Source organism: Panulirus ornatus, chromosome 48, assembly GCF_036320965.1.
Source record: "Panulirus ornatus isolate Po-2019 chromosome 48, ASM3632096v1, whole genome shotgun sequence".
NCBI classification, from domain to species: Eukaryota; Metazoa; Arthropoda; class Malacostraca; order Decapoda; family Palinuridae; genus Panulirus; species Panulirus ornatus.
The window spans coordinates 13,301,583-13,323,933 of NC_092271.1; the positions used below are offsets into that span (position 1 = coordinate 13,301,583).

Consider the following 22,351-nt stretch of genomic DNA (forward strand, 5'->3'; position numbering starts at 1 on the left):
TACTAATCTTTACCTGACAGGTGGTCCATGGTCAACCGAGCGTTTACCAGTGCAGATCTTTTGGATTATGAACTAAGACATCTAGATATATTTTGGCCAAAGAACTCTTCGTAACGTATACATTGAGGGAGAAAACAGGAACAACGACTGACGTTAGCGGAGCAAACTACGGAAGTGTGTTATGAGTGGGTGTTTACAAGCGTCAGGCGCCCGTCGCTCCGTCCTACCACTTGTGGTTCGCGGTTGTCCTTTGCTACACAGTCTTCGTCCTCGGTACAGTCTGTAAGTTTCTTTTACAATCCGTTTTTAATTTACAGTATAAGTTTGTCACTGTCTGTCTCCCCTGTTGGTCCAGGCAGATAGCATGAATAGCTCAGCTGAATACTTCAGACGCGAAGTGATTAATCTCATACAGTATGAGCTGGTTTTCCTCACCCAGCCTAACACTTGAGTTGATACTGATGTAAGATGCAAAACAAACTGAGTTTACACTATTTCTGTGAAGTTTCGCAATAGGAATGGACACAGACGTCCAACACTCTCGTACCTCACAATACCAACTCAAACGTTTCTACTGAACAGGTTCTGGGACTTATTTGCATGTATGATAACTGTTAACGTGTTACGGGGATGACATGTTACATCCGTACTGCTCCGTCTCCCAACCCTGTATATGCTTGACTCGTATATTTGCATACGCACCCACACCCCAACCATAGTTACGTGTATTATTAATGTTACGTGTTACTCCGTCTCTTAAACTTGTTTATGTACATCGTGTATCCACTCTTATATACATACACATACCCAATCTAGGCCTGGTACATATATATCGACCAAGTCTATGAGAGAGGATGAGGAGCTAGGTTGGCTGTGGGCAGATTGCCGCCCTCGGGAATCGAATCTGGGCGGCCCCTCCGGTTAATCATGTCAGCAATGTTAACTAACACACTGCTTGTGTGCATGATTACTGTTGTATGCTACAGGGAGAGAGTTTTGCACACCTGTTACCCCGGCTGTTAAACTTGTATATACGAGTATGTATTGTGTCCCTACACACACACACACACACACACACACACACACACACACACACACACACAAAACTAGACATGTTCAACATGAAGATATACTTGATATTGCTTTACACTTCGTTCTGTAGGCAGAAACATATTCTCAACACTCGCTCGCCGCTGTGTTTTCATCCGCATACCATCTTGCGCTTCTAGAGTAGAAATCAGCCTCCAGTTTCCGTCATTCATCTTGTCGACCCAAAAAACTAGTTGTGATGAGGAATTTGGTTATGATGAATGCGAAGGGTCTTCTACACAGGAAAGACGATTTTTAATTGGTTTAAAAGACTTTATAGGTCTGAGCAAGCAAACACAGACCAAACGTTTATAAGATAGGCAGGGATAGGTAGAGGCGAGCACAGTGTGCAGTAGGTACAATACGTCCACAGAGAAGGGTGACAAGAATACTTGTTATATTTACTGCCCTAGAACCCCTTTTTAGAGGCTCCTGCAAGTTCCTGGCTGCGCAATAATCAGTAGCTGGGAAAGGATGGACTCCTTCGGAGTGAAAAGTCCTTAGACGAGATTGTACTCCTTTTCGTTCTTTGATACCACACGCGTAACCACGCAAACGGCGTCCGGTAACGCCAGGTTTGAATGCGTATATGTACGCAGATACACACTGACACCAGTCATGCAGGTCACGTGACCAGTGGTTGTGTACGAGTTGAGAAATGTCCATGTCATCTAGAGTTTGATTCGAAAGCTTTGTAGGAAAGGCCAAACTCTTGAAACTTCCTTCGCCATTTCTTCACACATTTTGCACGATCATGACCCGTGAACTTGACGCGAAAGTATCATTTAGAGGAGAACAGATATTCCTTGAGTGTCTGTCAGTGTGTGCTGCCAAGAAACCATCTTTACGAAAGTTCGCGAACGCAGATACACCGACGTTTGCTGCGGCAGGTTTGAGTGCGTCCAGTCCTGCTTGACAGGTTCTGTGATCCCTCGTACCGGAGATCTAGGGTCCGGGCTGATGTATTGCCAGAAACTGATCATTCACTTGACTTAACCAGTGACCAAACATTAACAGTGACTACAAAATTTAGTTCACTCGCGTCGTGGTTGCGGGAAATGACCTGATCCTTCCCCTTCCCTCAAACTTCCGGAGGAAGTCGTGGTGCTGTCAAGCACCCCTAGCTGACCTCCTTCACCAGCATGACCACTCCCACAATACACCTGACCTCCTGTAATTCGCATTTACCCAGCACCGTCATGAGTGCATCATACCCCACATCTGGTTTCATTGTGTTGCACTCATATTTTTTTTTTGTGGGGGGGATCTATTTATTTTACATTGGTCATATTTTGACTGTTAGCAATTCTTCCGTCCACTGTGAGGTTCCTGAGGTGTGGCTGACGTAAAACGTAAAATGAGGTGCGCCCTCACTGTGACATGCAAGACTGGTGTATAGTGATGTGCTTTGCTTTTTATGGAAAGGGTACACATCTGTGTCTTGTGGTGTGCATAGCCACTGCTGTCAGTAATACTGTTGGACAGTGATATGTGCCATCACTGCTGCAGGTGTCACATTTTCATAATGAAGAGCACCATCACTGCCGCGGTAGTGATAATGTTAGTAGTGACGTGCACCGTCACTGCTGCAGTTGTCACGTATCCATAGTGACGTGCGCTATCTGCTGCAGGTGTCACGTGCCCACAGTGACGTGCACCATCACTGCTGCAGATGTCTGGTGTCCACAGGGGCGTGCACCATCACTGCTGCAGATGTCTGGTGTCCATAGTGACGTGCACCATCACTGCTCCAGATGTCTGCCATCCATAGTGACGTGCGCTATCTGCTGCTGGTGCCATGTTCCCATAGTGACGTGCACCATCACTGCTGCAGATGTCTGGTGTCCACAGGGGCGTGCACCATCACTGCTGCAGTTGTCACGCTTCCATAGTGACGTGCGCTATCTGCTGCTGGTGCCATGTTCCCATAGTGACGTGCACCACCACTGCTGCAGATGTCACGTGTCCATAGGGACGTGCACCATCACTGCTGCAGATGTCTTGTGTCCATAGGGACGTGCACCATCACTGTTACAGATGTCTTGTGTCCTTAGGGATGTGCACCATCACTGCTGCAGATGTCTGCGTGTCCATAAGGATGTGCACCATCACTGCTGCAGATGGCACATGTCCGTAGGGACGTGCACCATCACTGCTGCAGATGTCTTGTGTCCTTAGGGATGTGTACCATCACTGCTACAGATGTCTTGTGTCCTTAGGGATGTGCACCATCACTGCTACAGATGTCTTGTGTCCTTAGGGACGTGCACCATCACTGCTGCAGATGTCTTGTGTCCTTATGGACGTGCACCATCACTGTTGCAGATGTCTTGTGTCCTTAGGGATGTGCACCATCACTGCTACAGATGTCTGCGTGTCCATAGGGATGTGCACCATCACTGCTGCAGATGTCACGTGTCCGTAGGGACGTGCACCATCACTGCTGCAGATGTCTTGTGTCCTTAGGGATGTGCACCATCATTGCTACAGATGTCTGTGTGTCCAAAGGGATGTGCACCATCACTGCTGCAGATGTCACGTGTCCGTAGGAACGTGCACCATCATTGCTGCAGATGTCTGGTGTCCATAGTGACGTGCACCATCACTGCTTCGAGATACACATTCTTCGTGCACTATCAATGGCAGGTGACTGCATCGACGTGCACCATCAATATTAACACTATAAGGACTCACCATCACATGCACATTATTATAATGACGTGCGCCATCAGTTGCAGGTAACTTTAGTGACGTGAATCATTACTTTTCACTGGAGTGAGTTAAATGTCACCGCTAGCACTAAACTGTTAACATGCTCCGTCACTGCTAACATTATAGTGAGATGCATCAGTACTCTTGGAAGTAACTGTAAGTGACGTGGAGCGGACGAATGTGTGCTGTTCATTTTTATCTCCAAGGTCTATCTCCACCCTTTGTCTTCACTCCCTGTTCTCTTCAGCCACCACCCTACCCTACTGGTATCCTTCAGAAACAAACAGGATGGTACCTATAACGTGACAATCTGCTGATGGATCAGGGATCGATTAGAATGCCTAGGATCGCGTGCTGCTGGATCGCGTATCAACTAAGATACTTAGCATCACGTACTGGTGGCTCGAGTATCAACTAGGATGAGTAGCCTAGCCTCGATCGGTCCTTGTTATCCACCTGCCTTTCACACTTCGATTGTATTTCTCATTTTTTTTGCACCAGAGTGTATGCTAACGTTATGCACCAGAGTGTATGCTAACGTTATGCACCAGAGTGTATGCTAACGTTATGCACCAGAGTGTATGCTAACGTTATGCACCAGAATGTATGCTAACGTTATGCACCAGAGTGCATGCTAACGTTATTTGGCAGTCGTAGTAACAACGTCGAGGCAGTGCATTTAACCGATAACTGAAGCTAGTGTGTTGTGATGGAACAAGGCCATTTCCCACTGACTTGCTGGCCGTAATCCTTCTTGCAATCTTATGGTTAGAAAATAACTTTTCTCCGGACACAAACAGGGCGTATGGACCAGAAGGCATCTACTTTAAACCCGAAGCAGTTTTATTATGCTGTTTGAATGATGGCATTATATTCTGATTAATTAAAGTAGCTCTACTTGTTCTTCAGGTTTCCTGCACGTGTATGACGAGGTTTGGAGTAGAGATGTATGGGGTATCCGAATCATTATTTCAATCCGCATTCGTGTTTGTGATAAGCATTGCATCCGCATTTGTGATTTCATAAACATCCGCATCTGCATTTGTGATTTCATAAACATCCGCATCTACATTTTGATTTCATAAACATCCGCATCTACACCCTTACCATACACAAAGAGGATATGGTGGATATACAATAGAAGACTGAAAAACAAGAAGTGGCATCGGTGAGCGCTTCTTATCAAGTGTTGTGGTGGAGCTGCCGTGAGTCATATGAGTCACCATGCACTGGCCGTTGTGTAGATCACACTGCTTGAAGTGTAATTAAGTTTACTAAACCTTAATGACTCTTCCTTTTTTTTTTTTATGTACAATGGCGTCAATGGCGTCTTTTGTGCGTAAAAAAAGATTATTCACGAAAGGGACGTGGAACTACATCTTTATAAAATCATTTGAAATCGGTGCACAAAGAACAGTTTCATGGGTTAGAAGCAGAAGAAAGAAAGAAGTTATACGAGAAACTAAAGATAGAAAAAATTTTGCAAAAATTGAGGTCAGACATTAAGCGATGTTGAAGAATATTTTCAGTGTAAAACTGTAGGATGCTTCCGACTTTAAATCAAAGAAACTGGATAAGTGTGAGGCAAAATGTTAGTAAAGGATGATTTACCAATCAGTCATGTTGAGGACATAGGATTAATGAGACTAATGCTTGAAGCTGTTCCATAATACAGGCTGAAGCAGCGAAACTTTTATTCTGTTTTCAATTAAAAAGATTGATTGATTGACGTAGTGAAGCTGGACAGCAAGATTTCCTTCACAGCTGATGTGTGGTCATACCTCAGTAGGTGTTTCATTGCTGAGTGTAACTGCACATGCTATCGATAAGAACTTTGAAAGAATGAACTTTTGTGTTAGGTGCAGAGCTACTACAAGAACGGCGCGCAGGAGAGTATATTTCTAGAAAGTTTGATGGTTTCTTGATGAGGTGGGACATGTCTAGTTCAAATGTGCACTGTACTTTGCGTGTGAGGTTTAAATAAATTGGATTGTGCTGTGCATAAAATACAAGTTGTTAAAACTGGAATATCATCACAGGATGAAATAAACAAGATAATTCAGAAATGTCGCAGCATTGCTACTCATTTTCATCACACAACGATGGCACAAGATGAACTAAAAAGATTCAGGACAGGCTGAGAGAACCCAAACTATGTGTTGTCCATGATACACCAACAAGGTGGAGCAGTACCTTGCACTTAGGGAAAAGAACAGAGAAATAAAGGAGTCACTATGTTTGCATGCTGCAACCAACTCCATAAATAGAGCACCTCAGCACCACTGGATGGTTGATAATGTCCAAGTGTGCACAAGTTCTAGAACATTATGAAGATATCACAAAGTGGTTGAGTGACTCAACATCTACAGTAGGTGATGTGACACCTTGAAAACCACACTTCAGCCAAACATATCAGAAGTTGCTGACATAATTGATACCTGTTTCAGGCTCTGAACCTGATATAGAATCAATGATCGAGTCTCCGTAAGATAAAAAAGCAACACAGGTAGTAAACATCATAGACAATGCAAGCTGATGTTGAAAGAGATGTTCCTGGCTCGAAAGTGGAGATTTGTACAGAGTTGCAACATATCTTGATCCAAGATATGAAAGTAAATTCTTTCCCTCTTCTCTCTAAGGCAAATGAAGACGATGATCTAAACAGAAAACGACGAAGAGCCTACGAAACACAAATGACCAACACTGGATGAAGCAATGACCTCTATTCTAGCTTCCAGTAGTGATATTGAAGCGGCAAGGAAAGGTGCAATGGAAGATATTGAGAGGTTATCACAAGGAAAAGAGAGTTGATGGAACAATTGAAGACAGTTTGCGATGGTGGATAGAAAAGATGAGCATCTACCCTGATCTGGCGGGGGTCGCTTGCCGATATCTCTACTGTTCTCCAAGCAGCGTCCCTAGCGGGTACTATTCAGTGGTGCTGGCTTGATCTATGATGCAGACGTAAGCGACTCATAGCAGAAAAGGCAGAGAAACTTTTGTTTTTGAAGAAAACTTGCCTATCATGAACTTTAAATACTGAATGGCTTAGTGATGAAAGAACAGCTGTTAATAGATTTAAATCCATTCTTAGGTACTTCAAGCCAGGTAATCCCTTATACTAGTTTCCGACTAATTGGTTCACCTGTTTCGGAAATTTCCGAAAAAAAAACAAAAAAAAGAAGGAATCTCTAAAACTCTTGGTAAATGTATTTTATTCTTTTTTTCATCTAAATATCAATATTACGCCAGTTTATCGTGTTAAGTTTAACTACTGAACTTGTAGCTCGGTAGATGTCAACCTCACAAAACGCGAAATAATGTAAAGAAAGTTATAGAGAATATTACAAATACAAATTGGTCAACACCTAAGTTTACTGAGCCAAAGGGACCTTGCCTGTTTCTCCTCCTGTGCTATGACATTTATAAACAGTGGACTGATCAGTAAGACGAAGGTTTTACAATTTGCCTGGTGATACACAACTGAAACTTTATCCAGATGTATCACATGGTTCACTGCTCAACGGAGGATGACAAACGCACTAGGACTTTTTTGGAGGAGGATTTAGTTGCTCCGGGAGGATTATGTGAACGGATCTAGGTAGCCATACACACACACACACACACACACACACACACACACACACACACAAAAGTAAGTCCGGGTAGGGAAGACAACAAAAAATAGGTATATGACTTGAGAGAGCCGAGTCACAGGAAGGGCTAGGATTGTCATATTCGCCCACCATGGAAGAGTAGGAGTTGATTTGATCACAACCTAGGTTTAAGATGTTGGAATAACGAAGACACGAAACAGTTAAATGGAAGATGTGGAGGTAAAACAAACAGTGGCCATAACGAAAGCAAGCATGGAACTTGTCAGTAAAGATGTAGAGTTTACGAATAGTATGAATAGTGAGTGAACGGAATAAACCTAGTCATGAGAATATGAATGCAGACAGCATACAAAAGTTTAAAAAAGCTGCATGTTAGTAAAGAAGGTTCAAGGGATGGGGTGCACACAACATACACAAGTGTAAAACTCCCGCCCGTACAGTACAATAGATAATCAAGCACAACAGCCTAGCGCTTTTGTTCCTACTGTGGGGCGATGACTTCTTAAGAAATTGTGACGTGATTTCCCTCCTCCTCCTCCTCCTCCTCCTAGAGAAGATTGCCATGCCTAAGATACTCCTCTTTGGAAAATAAAACTGAAATCGTCCCGACCCATCGTTTATATTCATCGGTTTTCGGAATGTTTCGTCACGTTAAGTTAGGAACCTCATATTGAGAACGCCAGTATGGCGGAGCAGACCAAACCTGTTGGACGTGTGGGAGTGGACGGGGGATCCCGGGCCGTTAGCAGGACTTACGCACCCTCACCAACTTCCTCTCAAACTTACGCGTCGAGTCGGGCTTACGTTGTTGAATGTTGTTGAACTTATGCATTTATGAACCACACTGTTAACCCAGGCGAACCTGAATTCTTTTAACATTGTTTAGATATAAACTTGCAAGAGAAGCACAACAGACATGATCAGCTTGGATCCGTAAGGCAACTGCCTCCTAGCACTGGGCCAGTGTACGTCCCTCACACCCGCATTTTTCTATGGGCACGGCAGGAAGGAACTGTTGATTCTGCCCTCCTTAATCAACCACATCGTCTTCATGGTTATATAGAGAATAAAGTGTGAAGTTGATTTTTTTCTAGTATGAACCCTGACGAAGCTTTCCTGGTAAGATTATCGCCCAGCCAGTAGGTATTTAGTTCATGGTGACTCAAATGTCATCGACATCACTGCCTTACACAGCTCCTTCGTAAACAAGTTATTTTTTGTATTACTCTTCGACTGGGTATTCCCTCGGACTCCCCATCTCTTTTTTAAGTGAGGAGCTTGGCCTTGAACACGCGTCACAATGGCACACCCTCATCCACACATGCCTTTCCTTCATTATGTCGCACAGAACATGCTAACTCCACCTGTCTGTCTTTCTTCCCTGTGATATTTCAACATGCAGCCTACCTATCTCCTCCGCCTTGCCCCTCGTGTTATTGCAACATCTACTGCTAAATTTTTCCTCTTTTGTTTCTGCTTCTTTAACACTTTCGTCTCTTTTTAATACTTCAGGTAAGACCTGGCCCAGATGAAGAACTTTTCCGTGATCAGAACCTCCCATATAAGCATATAGTTCTTCACGTAACCTTCATGTAAACAAACGACTGGATGTGTAACGCTCGAGATGTTATGTTGACGGATGGCTGACCTAAGGGATTACAGGAGTGAGAATTGTGTTAAGGTTTATTCAAGAGGGTAGTTGAGAGAGCGAAGAGAAAAAGTTAATTAAAGGGAAGAAAAATAAAGAGGGTCTAAGACCTCAAAACTCATCCAGTGTGCTTCATTGTCGACCAGTCAAGTATGGTTTATATATCTATCTATCTATATTGATATCTTTATCTATCTATATAGCTGTCTGGATGTTGATAGGGAGCTGTGGTTTCGGTGCATTACACAGGACAGCTAGAGAATGAGTGTGGGCGGATGTGGCCTTTTTTCGTGTTTCCCGGCGCTACTTCGCTGACGCAGGAGGTGGCGATGTTTCCTGTAGATCGGAGTGGCGTCGGGAATGAAGGCGAGCAATTATGAATATGTACATGTGTGTGTGTGTGTGTGTGTGTGTGTGTGTGTGTGTGTGTGTGTGTAAACCTGTCTTTTGAAATGTGCCAGGTCACAGTTATTAGGAAAAACATAAGGTAGAGAGTTCCAAAGCTTCGAGGTGTAGGGAAAGAAGGAGGTATCAAAACGGCCCACCCTTAGTTGCCGATGGCCACACAATAATCATGTGATGCAGAAGCTTGCCGAGTATTGCGTGGTCTAGCTAGTGGTGGGGGCACACAAGCAGCCAGCTCTCGGGAGCAGAAACCAGAGTAATACCTGCAGAAGAGGGATAATGAACCAACATTGATGTGGCAAAGGGCAAGGGGGTCAAGTTTGGAATGATATTTAGTTATGAGGCATGTATAGCAAGGGTATTTAGCGTATGTGGCATTTATAGCAAGAATGCTTACGTATGAGGCATGTATAGATAGTATTATATGTAAGGCTCAGCCGCAGGTAGAATTTGTTCTAATTCTGTATACATACATCTTCCTACAATCCTTTTCTTATTTTTCTCTGTGCCTGTTAATGTTTGTAGCACTTGGTTTTTGGTCGTTTTTTCTAACATATAAGAGAGAAATTCTTCTCTAATTTTAAAACTGCCATGATCAGACCAGGAAGTCTGGTTTCATTGTCAAAAATATTCATATAAATACATTAAAATAAAGAGTTGATACATTATAAACAAAGATGATATAATAGTTCAGCTGAGGCTTCTGCAGTGTTACATGTATACTTCACCGTCTTCATTGCAATGTCCAATTTTGGTGGTATTTTGGTACTTTATATAATTTAGGGGTACTGGATGGGATGTGTATCCATGGCGGGATGATGAGGGATGTAAATGCAAGGGTGTTGGAGATAGGGGCCGAATCTGTAGTCTGTAGGGGGTGATGAGGAGTCTGTGAAAATTTCAGTTTGCTTATACGCTAAGAGATTTTTAGTTTTAAAACCCTTTGTATTTTCCATATAAAACTATTTTTCCATTGAGTGCATATTGCTGCACTTTGATGTATAACTGATTTTTTACCCGTTGAAGAGTTGACATTGTTTTTATGACTGCCTTTTTTCAGTTTACTTACTTTTTTTTTTTTTTCCTGCTGGCCCAACCAATCAGACTTTTGCTGGAATATGTCGGCACAGAATTTGAAGACATACTTTGAATGTGGTCCTGCACCAGACTACAGCAAGTCGCGTTGGATTGATGACAAGTTCACCTTGGGTATCGACTTTCCAAATGTAAGTGATTTTGTAGTTATTCACCAAATTCTTCATAAAGAACGTATGATATATGGCTGGGTGGTTGTAACATAAATTGATAAGCTGTTGTTTCAAACATCTGCTTGGCATGGCCAGTCTTGGTCCTTTAAAAACTTCCTCAGACCTAATCGAGGGCTTGAATACTTTTGACAGTTAAGAGTGCTAACTGTTTTCTTTAGAGATAACCAGAAACAAGCTAAGACGCAATGGAGCGCACTAAGGGTAAGCAGGTCGAGAATAGTCAGTGGCTTATGGCTTAAGGCAATTTCAAAGGAAAATGAGATCTCCAGTGAAATGCACTGGTTCCCATTCGCATGGGACTGACGTTAAGCTTTATGGTAATGGTTTCTATGATTGATGTAGGTAATGAATAGAAAAAAAGCTATTGAGTTATTCATGTTATTCTCCCCTATGTAGTAAATAAGAATTATGGATGCATGGTTAAGTGTGAATTGGAACGATGTGGTATACTAGGGTCAGTGTGCTATCAGTGGACTGAACCAGGGCATGTGAAGCCATAGAAAAGTTCATTGGCCCGGGTTATGGATAGGGAGCTGTGGTTTCGGTGCATTACACATGACAGCTTGAGAATGGATTTATTCGTCTGCTTCTAGCACTACTTTGCTAATGCAGGAAATAGAGAGCATGTATGAAAAAAAAAAAGAATGTGTTAAAGCTGAAAGCCTTTCAACAAGGAAGGAATAGAGTTCAGTCTTCAAGAATACCGAGGAACACATCAGAAATAAGTCAGACCAAAATATATGACAGCCTAATCAGGAAGCTAAATCATCATTCATTGTACTGCCTGGAAAGATGAGGCATACACGGAACTACAGAAACATAGAAAACTTGTTACATGGCTGAAATCAATCTTAGCAGAAACAAGAATTAGTACTTTGGCAGTGCTGCAGGTGGCAGCAGCTGCGGAGGATAGGCTTTTAGATCAAGCAAGACGTGTGATCTTTGTTAGCCCTGCCATTCTGGATTAAGTTTCGTTATAGGTACTCGTTGTTAGGTATTCTCTCTCTCTCTCTCTCTCTCTCTCTCTCTCTCTCTCTCTCTCTCTCTCTCTCTCTCATTAGCAAGGTAGTACCAGGAACAGATGAGGAAAGACCACATTTGCTCCCATCCATTATTTTTTTCTTTTCACGAGCATTGCACACGACATGACACTACAGCCTCCCATCCATCACCAGGCCTCACAGACCGCTCCATGGTGTTTACCCCTGCCACTTCACATGCTTTGGTTCAGTCCGTTGACAGCATGATCATCCCTGTATACCATATCATTCCAATTCTTTACTAATTTGGAGGACCAAAATTTGGATTAGCATTTCAGTTTGATGACTTTCTGCAGACGTTTTCAGAATGTCTCGCCTCTAGTATATTCTGAGACAGTGACGTGTGTCATCCACCAATAGCATTTCCTCTTTTTTTCTATTGTTTGATTACCTACAGATGACAATAAATCTGTTTTACACTTACAAGTAACTGTTCTTCCCTAGACATTTCTGTTTAGTGCAACATCATTATTACCAGTGACAGACTTTCACCTTCGTTATTGTTATGATTTCATGAAACACGAACGAATGCAGATGAAAACGACTGAATATGGGTAACAGGTATCTGCAGACATGTTGCCAAACCACTAGTTAATACTCATTCACTAGTGGTTGTTTTTGTTCTGTAGGTCTGTATGCACCTCTGTGCCAAATATGTACACATTTGTTATGATATTCCATTCTCCAGTGATATGTCTTCCGTACAGTATATACATAAGGATAGTTTCACATAATTAAATAGAAATGTTCTCTTGTGTCTGTGTATGGCACAATACAAATGTTATAGGAATATCACAGTCCTTATGGCTGCTTCCATTAGTGTATTATGATTTGGTAATTTTTTTTTCTTATCCATCAGAATGTTAAGGAGCAGCAGTATTTCGATGCTCTTCTCAAGACTATAAAGCAATTCTCAGATTTTCTTGGAGGAACCTGTTTTGCAGGAGACAGTGTGAGTAGTTATGTTCTGTGCTTTATAAAGATGCTGTTTATTTTCATAGTGATGATTTTACACACAATGTACCTTCACCCCTTAAATTTTACATTTTTTACTATAAGTTCTTTAAAGTATGTTGCAGCATTTATGTACTCCTTCATTTATTTAACCATTCACTTAGTAAATTTCAAGAAAATTAGTACCTTAGTTTATTTAGTCTGTTTGACCTCCTGAGTTGTATCTTCATTTGGCGCAGCTATTAACATCCCCACTTATGAGATTAAAACCTTTTGTCATGGCTCTTCCTTGGATTTTTTGTTCATTTTTCACTCATCATTAATCGCTTATGTGTTAGTTGAATTCTGTGCCATACTGTGGTTCCAGTCACAAGCTTTGTTTTAATGATTGTATGTTGCTGGTGAGATGTGATCATATCAATGATCATCTCCCTTGGTTGCAGGAGTGCAGCTTGCCAACCACTGAAGTGCTGGCTCACTACGCAGCTGTCACTGACCCTCCCTATACCCAGGCGGGTAATACCGGTAATACACCTTCCTGGTCGATGGCTGCTTACTTACCCCTTGATTTAGCATACTTCTGATATTCAAAATGCATTATTTTTAACTGAATTTTTCTGTCAAATCTACCGGAGCATTGAGTAGTACTAGTAGTAGTCAAGGAACAATGAGAAGCGGGAGACCAAATTGGAGGTGGCAGGATGGAGTGAGAAAGATTTTGAGCAGTCGTGGACTGAGCATGCAGGAGGGTTAGAGGCGTGTAAGGAATAAAGTGATTTGGAACTATGTGGTATACCGTGGTCGACGTGCTGTCAATGGACTGAATCAGGGCATGTAAAACGTCTGGGGTAAACCATGGAAAGGTCTGTGGGGCCTGGATGTGGATAAGGAGTTGTGATTTCGGTGCATTACACGTGACAGCTAGAGAATGAGTGTGAACGAATGTGGCCCTTTTTTATCTTTTCCTGGCGCTACCTCGCTGACGCAGGGGGTGGCGATACTGTGTCCTGTGGCGCATGGTGGCGCTGAGAATGTTTATACGTGTGTTTATATGTATATGGCTGTGTATATGTGTATATGTTGATATGTATGTATATGTACGTGTATGAGCGTTTATGTATATATTGTTTCCTGGGACTTCGTCGCTGGCAAGGGAAGTAGCGGCCACACAAAAAGACCACATCCGCTCACATCTCTTCTCTAGCTGTCATGTGTCATGCACTGAAACCACAGATCCCCATCCACAGAGGCCCCGCAGACCTTTCCATGCATGTTTGGCTGTTGCTTTACGTTAGTTGCGTCCCAGCGTGGAGGAAGGTTATGTAACGCTACTTCAATTGTACGTGGTCCTCTCGTTTTATTGCCAATTGTCGTAGTGGTAATCACTTGTTGGTTGGTTATTTTACTTATGACAGACTACCAGGTTCGTTAGAGTCGTTATTTCAGTCATACACGGCACTGGAATTAAGCCTGAATGTCTTTTAAGATGTTCAACATTTTGTCCACTCTCTGATCATTTTACTCGTCAGTGGATAAGAATTTCAGTAACTGGCAACTAAAGTTCAGTTAACAATTCTTCTTATTTTGTAGACTTCTGATTTTTTACCCGTATTTCCATATCGGTAACATGTGCGTCCCAAAGAGGGAGGAATGCGTCTTCATTTGATAGGGTTTCCTGGTAGTGGCGTCAGTCAGCTGCTGGTGGGCGGCATGGGACGTCCCTGGGAGTTCCCGAGGCCGCGCTTGACATGCCATGCTCCACCCTTCCCAGCCGTTGGTTGTGTACTTGTTAATATAGCGGTAGAACCAGGCTTCAATGCCCTTCTTATTTTCATTTATTATGTGTGAGAGGTTGCGGGATTACCAAATTTCAATGCCACTACTCTCGTATGAAGTAATGTTTTAGTTTCTGTATTACATACACTTCTTGTCCATCACTCGAGTAAACAAATTGATTTTCATTTGTCATTATTGCATACCATTTATGAATCGCCAAATGCAGCTGTGTTCGTGTTCGGGTAGTGTTATTAGATAAGCTCCACCAGAAGGGGAGACTTCGACTATATGATAAAGATATTCTGGGAACTGATGGAGTACCAAAAGGATTGAGATTAAGAGAACAGATGACACTTGCAATTTCTTGCATCACGAGTACGTTACCTTAACAAGAAAACACGTACTGTTCATACCAGTATATCGAAGCGGCAGATTATTTTGGTAATAATGACCGGGTTATTCTGCGTATATAGTTGCTGTTCCATTGACGTTACATTCCATTGGTCCCATAACACGTCAAACAAAAGAGTCTTCCTACTGGGATATGTATTAAGTACCAGACATCCACTAAAGTCGGTAATGTAATACGGTATGATAACGCTCTTGATCAACACTTTCATTTCATACTGGAGTAATGACCCCATTTGGTTTGTGAAGTCAAGGACGCTCAACCGGCAGGATAACCAGTGGGCAGTTAGGCCGGGATGGGTTACACTGATGCCCATCAGCATGATGGTCGCTAGCACAAGAGAGATGGGAAATCCCTACCTTGTTTCTCATGAGTGTCAAAATTCGTATCTGATACCCTCCAGCAGTATAGTGGGTTGATACATTAGATCTACCAAGTTTGTGTCTTCTGGTATATACATATGGAGTGGCCCTTGGAGACTGGATAATCATTTAGGGAATAAACAGAAAAAAGATCACTAATAGCCGACATGACACGAGCAAGGTCATGCCCCAGTTGTGTCCATCTTAGATGAAAGGAAAAATGAAGAGTTGGAGACTGTAAATTTTTCTTTTGAGCTCCTCAAATGTTTGTTGACCTGGTCCCTCCTCCTACAGTGCATATAGGTAATTACACAAACAGTTATCACAAATAGTTAACTGATTACACATACACCAAGCACTCCACTGCCACAATGGGCACACACCTCACGCAACACATCCCGGAAGGCTTCAGCCGTCTGCAGCCCCCTTCCCGCATATTACTAGTGACAAGATTTATCAGCCAAGAATTCAACACTCCCAACATATCCTCACCCAAAAGATACTTGACATTCATCCACAGTGGTGCAAACAGGAGGTTGTGGCAAGATGTAATGATGCACTGGGAGGTTTTGGCCAAAATTTCTGATATGCTTGGATGTGGATTTCTTTCTTTTTTCGTGTCTCGAAATACCGGCACGGGCACGCTTTGGCTAGATGTAATGATGCACCGGAGAGCTTTAGCTACCTGTTTATGATCTATGATTTTTTCAGCAGTTAAAGAAAACATAGGGGCAATATTTTTTATTTGGGACTGTGAAATTGAAATTCACAGTACTAAGCAGCTTATGATGTTGCTGTCCCTATTATACGAATCTGGGAGACATCTATGTATTTCATAATCGTAAGGGTTTTATTTGAGCCACTATGGTTATATATTTCAGGAGGTTCTTTCTCCACCTCTTTCTAAGCCATTGTGGAACGAACCGCAAATCATCCATCTCAGTAATTCTCCAGATATCACCTCTCTCTAATTATCCTTCTCTTTCCGCCATGTTGCTGCACTCTGCCAAATATGCAGGTATTTTTCGGTCACTGTTCTCGTGAGTTGTGACTAGCGTCTGGTTATTGCTTCCCCTAGTTACTATGTGGATACATTATCGTGAAAAATATAGAAATATCTAAGAATTGGAACCTTGCATCCAAACCTGAATGTATGAAATCAACTTATGTTCAAAACATTCAACTTGCAATCTGTAAATGTTGCACTAAATTGTATTTTTCAAAGCAGTTCTCTACGCTAGGCTCTTACCTAAATATTTAGGAAAATATGGTTATGGCTGAAGGAGATGAAAGCCTTTACCTAGCACACAAATGCTTGCAATTGCCGTCATTTATAGCCGACAGATTAAGTGCATTCGCCTGGCTGGCCATGCAAATTTGAGTGTTTTATGCTCAATTCTTTAATAATTTAGGTACCTAAGCAATGATATCTGAAAATTTAATTAAAAAAGTATGTAAAATCATCACATCAGTGTAGATGCTCAAAATAATAATGCCATTGAATTTAACCAGGTTTTTGCTTCCACATTTTGAAGTACTCCACAGATCTGAATTAAAAGAGGAGATATATTCAGCACAAGAAAAAGGAAGTTAATTAGAGCAAGAATAACTTACTGGTAGTAAGGATGCTTTCCCTAAGTAACAGGTTTGCAGCATGTCCTATTTTGGCATAATTTTAGCCAAGAACTTGGAGATAATGGTTCTTACCACTGATGACCTATATATCTGAAAATCTGCCTCTAAACCCCATGCCATTTTCCAGCTCTGGTTTCTATGGTTATTTTACCTACTTACCATGACATCTTGCTTCTTTCTCAGTTGTTGACTTTCAAAAGGCACATTCCTGCTATGGGTTTGGACTGTGACGGAGAGCTTAGCACAATGGCTTTCCCTTAGTGGAAGCCTTTCATGCACAGTCTGTGTACAGATTCGAACAAGTACCAATTAAAATGAAGCCATTCATGTGTCAATTTTAGTTTATGGAACAAATCCTGTTACTTGCTTGTGAAGGGGATATGGTACTGAGAAAGGAAGGCTGCATTGCATCACTTGCTCGCCGTCATTTTTTATATTATTGTACCAAGTGATATTTTTCATCATGGGTCCTTAGAAGTTGTCTAAGCAAGAAGAGGCTTGCCTTCTTGCTTGGAAGCAAGAAAATTTGTGTACAAGCAAGATTTCCTTATGTACTGGCAGGGTCAAGATCAGTTTTTTCTTCCCTATCGTATCATCGCTCCCAGAATAGCTGGGTTTGGTAGACCATGGGAGACGTGATATGACTGATGAACTGAAAGGGGGTGAGTTTTTCAGCACCTCATGCTTCTTCAGGTTATCAGTCAGTCACCTGACTGGTCTTAGGTTGACCAGACCAAGCTTTTCAAAGGAAACGAACTCAGCCTTGCACTTATGTCATGAAATCTCACTTATGGACACAATTTCTTACTTCCAAGCATGAATATGGGGCTTTTCTACCTGGGATATCTTCAACTTCTTAGGACCCATGGTTTGTTACAGATGAAGGAAAATATCATCCTGACCAGAAATAGCAAGACTATCACAGGGAAAGGAGGCCCTCCACCCTCAGTGACATAGTAACTGAGGCAGCAAATCATTCATCTGACTAGTAAGATATACAAAATCTTCACCATAGAGCAAGTAACAGGATTTGTTTTGTAAATAAAACGACTTATGAAAGCCAAATTTAAAACAATAATCATTATAGGTTCTGGAAAGTACGAACTTGTAAATGTCACAAACGATCATCCATGTTCTTTCTGATAAAACTGATTTCATTAATGTCAACAGCTAGGTAACAGGTAAAAAGCCCCAATTGATCATAAAAAAAGGAGAGATCCTAATAATTTTCCCTTGCTGTTGTACATGTTTGAATATTGTGCATGGCCAGTTCCATTTGGGCTGGAAATTGTATAGTGGGTTCCAGGTATTAAACACTGAAATCGCATTTAAGTCCTGGACCAAGCAACCAGTTCAAACCCATCCGAGCCTTTTTTTTTTCTTCTTGAGGTTAGTTGATCTATGGTTATCTGTCATATTCAAGCCTGACCCTACTGCCTATGATCATTGTCTTGTTACAGAGCATGTGTGTATCAATAAAATTTGTTTGATGACTTAGTAAAATTTATTTTGCTGTAAAGAATCCAACCTTTGGGAATTAACAAAGTTATACAACATATAATTCAAGTGGATTTAGTCCTCTATTATTCAAATACTGTTTTGGTATCACAATACAACTACTGTATATTAATAAAATTGAAGTACATTGATATGAGTTTTTACAAAAAAGCTATATTTTGAGAACTAATGAACTGAAGCATAAATTTCAATATTACCGGACTCCGCCTGCTCAAGGTTACACTGCGAGAGAAAACTCTCCTTTGGTCCTTTGAGGAGGCTGTAACATTGTAAATGCAATCTCATCAAAGAACTAATCACTCCAAATGAGTCTATGCTTTACTGCTACTGGAAGTAACACAGCCTTGGGCTGCAGGAGCCTTAAGAGAGAGGCCCTGGTTAACACCAGGAGACTCTATAGATATTGGTCCTGGGGTAATTATAAATAATATTAATTCAAATAGATTACCATACTTGCCATACCTTAAATATTTTAGATGATAATTTTGGTCCATGATTGGCTCAAGTATTGTGTTTCCTTTTCTGTTCTGCATAGCCAAGTATACATTACCAGATAAAAAAAAAATCAGTACTGAACTTAATAAAGCTACTGTCATCAGTTTATATAGGGTTTACATGTACAAATTACCATCACACCCTTCATTTTTCAACTACCACTGTTGACATTCATCAGAATGAACCATTCCTCTGAATGAACTATTCTATTCCACTGGCAGTCTGCCACAAAGTAGTATGAGTTCAGCATGTTATATGAACAATAAATTAAACACCTTATATATATCTCAAACAATGTCATATTTCTATGAGTTTCTAATATGATTCTATTAAAAAAGTCAAACAGCCAATGATGGCTACTTGCTCAACTGGCTGTTAGTTTTTTTGAAGTGCTAAAAAATCGCTTGAAAAAATTGGAATATATAATAAAATAATAATGCTACTACCTTTAGGTGTGAGGATATCCTCAGCGAGTTATATCAATATACCTGTTGATTTTTTAGAATATCAAATGGTCCATAAGAATCTGACAAATTGTAAAACACAGTTTTGATCAAGATCCCAAGTACATCTGTGCAGTTTTAGATCAATCCAGCAAACAGTTTTTTGAAATATAAAACTGACAGACACTGACGGACGGCAGGCCATGGCATAAGCTCAGCCAACTGAGGTGAAAAATTAAAACACTGAAAATACACCACCTCCTTCTAAGTTACATTACAACCTCCCAGGATCGAAGGATTTTGTTCAACAACTTAAGAATGGAAAATGTTTAGCTTTGCTCATGATATGAACAAGATGTTATCCATAACTGACATGGACTATGATCATCTGATATTAAAATGGATAATACAGTGTTTACCCCATATTATACAACATGGTAAACAAAATATGAAGTCAACCTCAACATGTACAGAGTTTGACATTACCATGTTTAACATGACTGGTGCCATGAAAGTACATACAAATAACATTTGAAATTTTTGTATGATTATAGTTATCATTTATACCAACAAGACCAAGATGTGTATTGTAAGAAAATAAGCCCAAAACTTAAGTTTTTACACTAGGGAATATATAGACTTTTCACAATTCTTTTAAAGAATGATTCACAAAGCCCTGACTTACAATTCCCTATTATAATTCAGGTACAATTTCAGGGCCTGGGGGAGTGGGAGTAAACTAATCTTCTCCCTCATGTATATTGAATAGGTTTCTGCAGCAGATACAGCTTTGGGACTTTCTCCTTCTTCTTCATTAGTTTCTGCTTCTTCTTCTCTCCTTGTCTGAAATGCCTCACTGCAATCTCCACCACAAGGGCAATCAGGATCATCTGGATCTAAGAGACGAGTCACTTTGGTTCTTGGAGCAGAGTTATCAGAATAATCAGAATCAGTAGAATCAATATCCATGTCAATGTCACCATCATCTCCTTGATCTGATTCTGAGCTAGGTCCTTTTCCATTTTCAATTTCGTCCCCTACTCCACTGTCAAACTTTTCTCGCTTTTTATTAGACTTAACTGGCAACACAGGTGTGGAGGTCATAGGTATAGGATCAGAATGTGGCACTGCAGAAACTGATGGTGATGGTTCTTCACCATTTTGAGGATTAGCTGCAACCATTTCTTCTGTGTCTTTATTCATGTCTTTTTCTTTAAGGATGGCCATCCAACCTGAAGATTCCATAGGTCTTGCTTCTGCAGCATGACTGCTATCATGGTCAGAATTACTGGTACTGTCGTGTGCTATATCTTTTTCACCATCCCTGTCTTCTTCCAATCCATCAATGTCTGTACCTTCATGCTGGTTTTGTCTAGTGTCACTTTCTTCTCTATTCCTCTCGAGTCTTCTCTGCCCAGCAAGATTTCTGGCTAGTTCAATAAAAGCTGATATCTGATTAGCTGTATGACGCTGAGCATCATTTAGCATATCATGATCATCCCTATCATCATTTTCATCATCTGAAACCATCCGATGGTCATCATCAGACTCGTAAAAAGGAACAGGAACATAGGGAACAACAATCCGCCGAATTTGTCTACGATCACTTTGTTTTGAGTGCTTGTTAACTGGTCTATTTGCAGCTGTGACCAAATCTGGGTGCTCTTGCTCAATATTAGCACGGAGGAGTGACCGAAGCTCCTGACGACACAATTCCTGAAGATCTGGTAGTACCACCACAGCTATTGAAAAGAGTATTCCAAAATGAAAGAAATCTGATTAGTGAAGTACTGTTACAAGGAAATACATTTTTTTTTTAAATAGATTTTGTTTATTTCTGAATTTACTGAATATCTGTAAGGAGCAATTTCCCTTAAACTAATTTTTAGTTTTTATTTCTTCCTTGGTCCTTTCTTACCCATATACCTCCCTTCTGTTCTTTCATATTGTCTTTAAACATCCCTCAAATAATACTGCCATTTTTTAATGAAATACACCATTTTTCTCATCTATTCTTTGCACACATACACCATTTTTCTCATCTATTCTTTGCACACTCCTACCATCTTGCATTATAAGCTGCTGCTTTCTTAAATGCTATCTTGCAATGTCTTCATAACAAGGACTATCCACTCTTCTACTTACTCTTAATATACCTGCACACTGTAAAATTTCTTGCTTCACTTACATTATGTATTCCTTTAAAAAAATTTTTGATACATCATTCACTATCCCTGTTACAACTATGCAAACAAACACAGGGAAATGCAGGGTATGATATATGAAAAACAATTTTTCTATCAAAGGCAGAGCCTTATCAGCACCTGAGATAGACCACGTGAGCTATGATCAGCTAGATTCCATTACTCCACAATCTGTGAGAATTGTGCGAATATCCCCTTTCAACCCCAACAAATGATCAGGATCAGACTTGATGCTCCTTCACTGCACTAAAAATCTAATGAGCAACAATCTACATATAATACCATTGCCAACAATGGATTCTGCACATCAAATATCCTCAATTTTCATTTTTTCTATCTGCCTTCAGCTAGTCACTGCCAGAGTAAGTTTTAAACAAAGTATAGGAAGGAAGAGAAAGGGAAATTAAAAAAAATGCTCAGAGCCAAAGAAACATCAGGGAAAAGGCTTCCGTTTACAGCTGACATGACTTCAGTAACAACACCACTATCTGAAGGCAACAACCTCAAGGCCACATCAGAATCTGAGTGAGGTAACACCATTCTGATCTTCTGGTAGTCTTAGAATTTCCTGTAAGTATCAGGAAGAATCCCCACATGAAGGAAGGTGGTCTTTGATAAAAACCTGTCACCCAAAGAAAAATCAGCGAAATGGGTTTCCTTTACTATTTATTTATTTATTTTGCTTTGTCGCTGTCTCCCGCGTTAGCGAGGTACCGCAAGGAAACAGATGAAAGAATGGCCCACCCCACCCACATACACATGTATATACATACACG

General features: G+C 41.0%; 3 protein-coding genes across 6 annotated transcripts in view; 1 reads left to right on the forward strand and 2 right to left on the reverse strand.

Moving 5' to 3' along the window:
* Positions 1 to 20,535, forward strand: LOC139764101 (uncharacterized). The gene is made up of 4 exons (XM_071690598.1): positions 1 to 282; positions 10,576 to 10,697; positions 12,639 to 12,731; positions 13,177 to 20,535. The coding sequence occupies exons 2-4, from the start codon at positions 10,590 to 10,592 to the stop codon at positions 13,315 to 13,317; spliced, it is 342 nt and encodes a 113-aa protein (XP_071546699.1). The 5' UTR covers positions 1 to 282; positions 10,576 to 10,589; the 3' UTR covers positions 13,318 to 20,535.
* On the reverse strand, positions 18,397 to 20,901 carry LOC139764099 (uncharacterized). The gene has a single exon (XM_071690593.1). The coding sequence runs from the start codon at positions 20,899 to 20,901 to the stop codon at positions 20,053 to 20,055; it is 849 nt and encodes a 282-aa protein (XP_071546694.1). The 3' UTR covers positions 18,397 to 20,052.
* The window catches only part of LOC139764100 (protein-L-isoaspartate O-methyltransferase domain-containing protein 2-like), a 55,621-nt gene continuing 51,666 nt past the window's right edge, over positions 18,397 to 22,351 (reverse strand). For all 4 annotated transcript variants that reach the window (XM_071690594.1, XM_071690595.1, XM_071690597.1 and 1 more), the window contains exon 6: positions 18,397 to 21,161. The gene's annotated coding sequence lies outside the window, so the exon portion shown is untranslated. The remainder of the gene's footprint in view (positions 21,162 to 22,351) is intronic.

Bases quoted from the DNA above. Each gene is read 5' to 3' on its own strand.
- LOC139764099 (XM_071690593.1), bottom strand. From the start codon at position 20,901: ATGGTTTCAGATGATGAAAATGATGATAGGGATGATCATGATATGCTA.
- LOC139764101 (XM_071690598.1), top strand. From the start codon at position 10,590: ATGTCGGCACAGAATTTGAAGACATACTTTGAATGTGGTCCTGCACCA. The intron at 10,698-12,638 runs GTAAGTGATTTT...CTTATCCATCAG, and splicing joins TGGGTATCGACTTTCCAAAT to AATGTTAAGGAGCAGCAGTA. The intron at 12,732-13,176 runs GTGAGTAGTTAT...CCTTGGTTGCAG, and splicing joins CCTGTTTTGCAGGAGACAGT to GAGTGCAGCTTGCCAACCAC.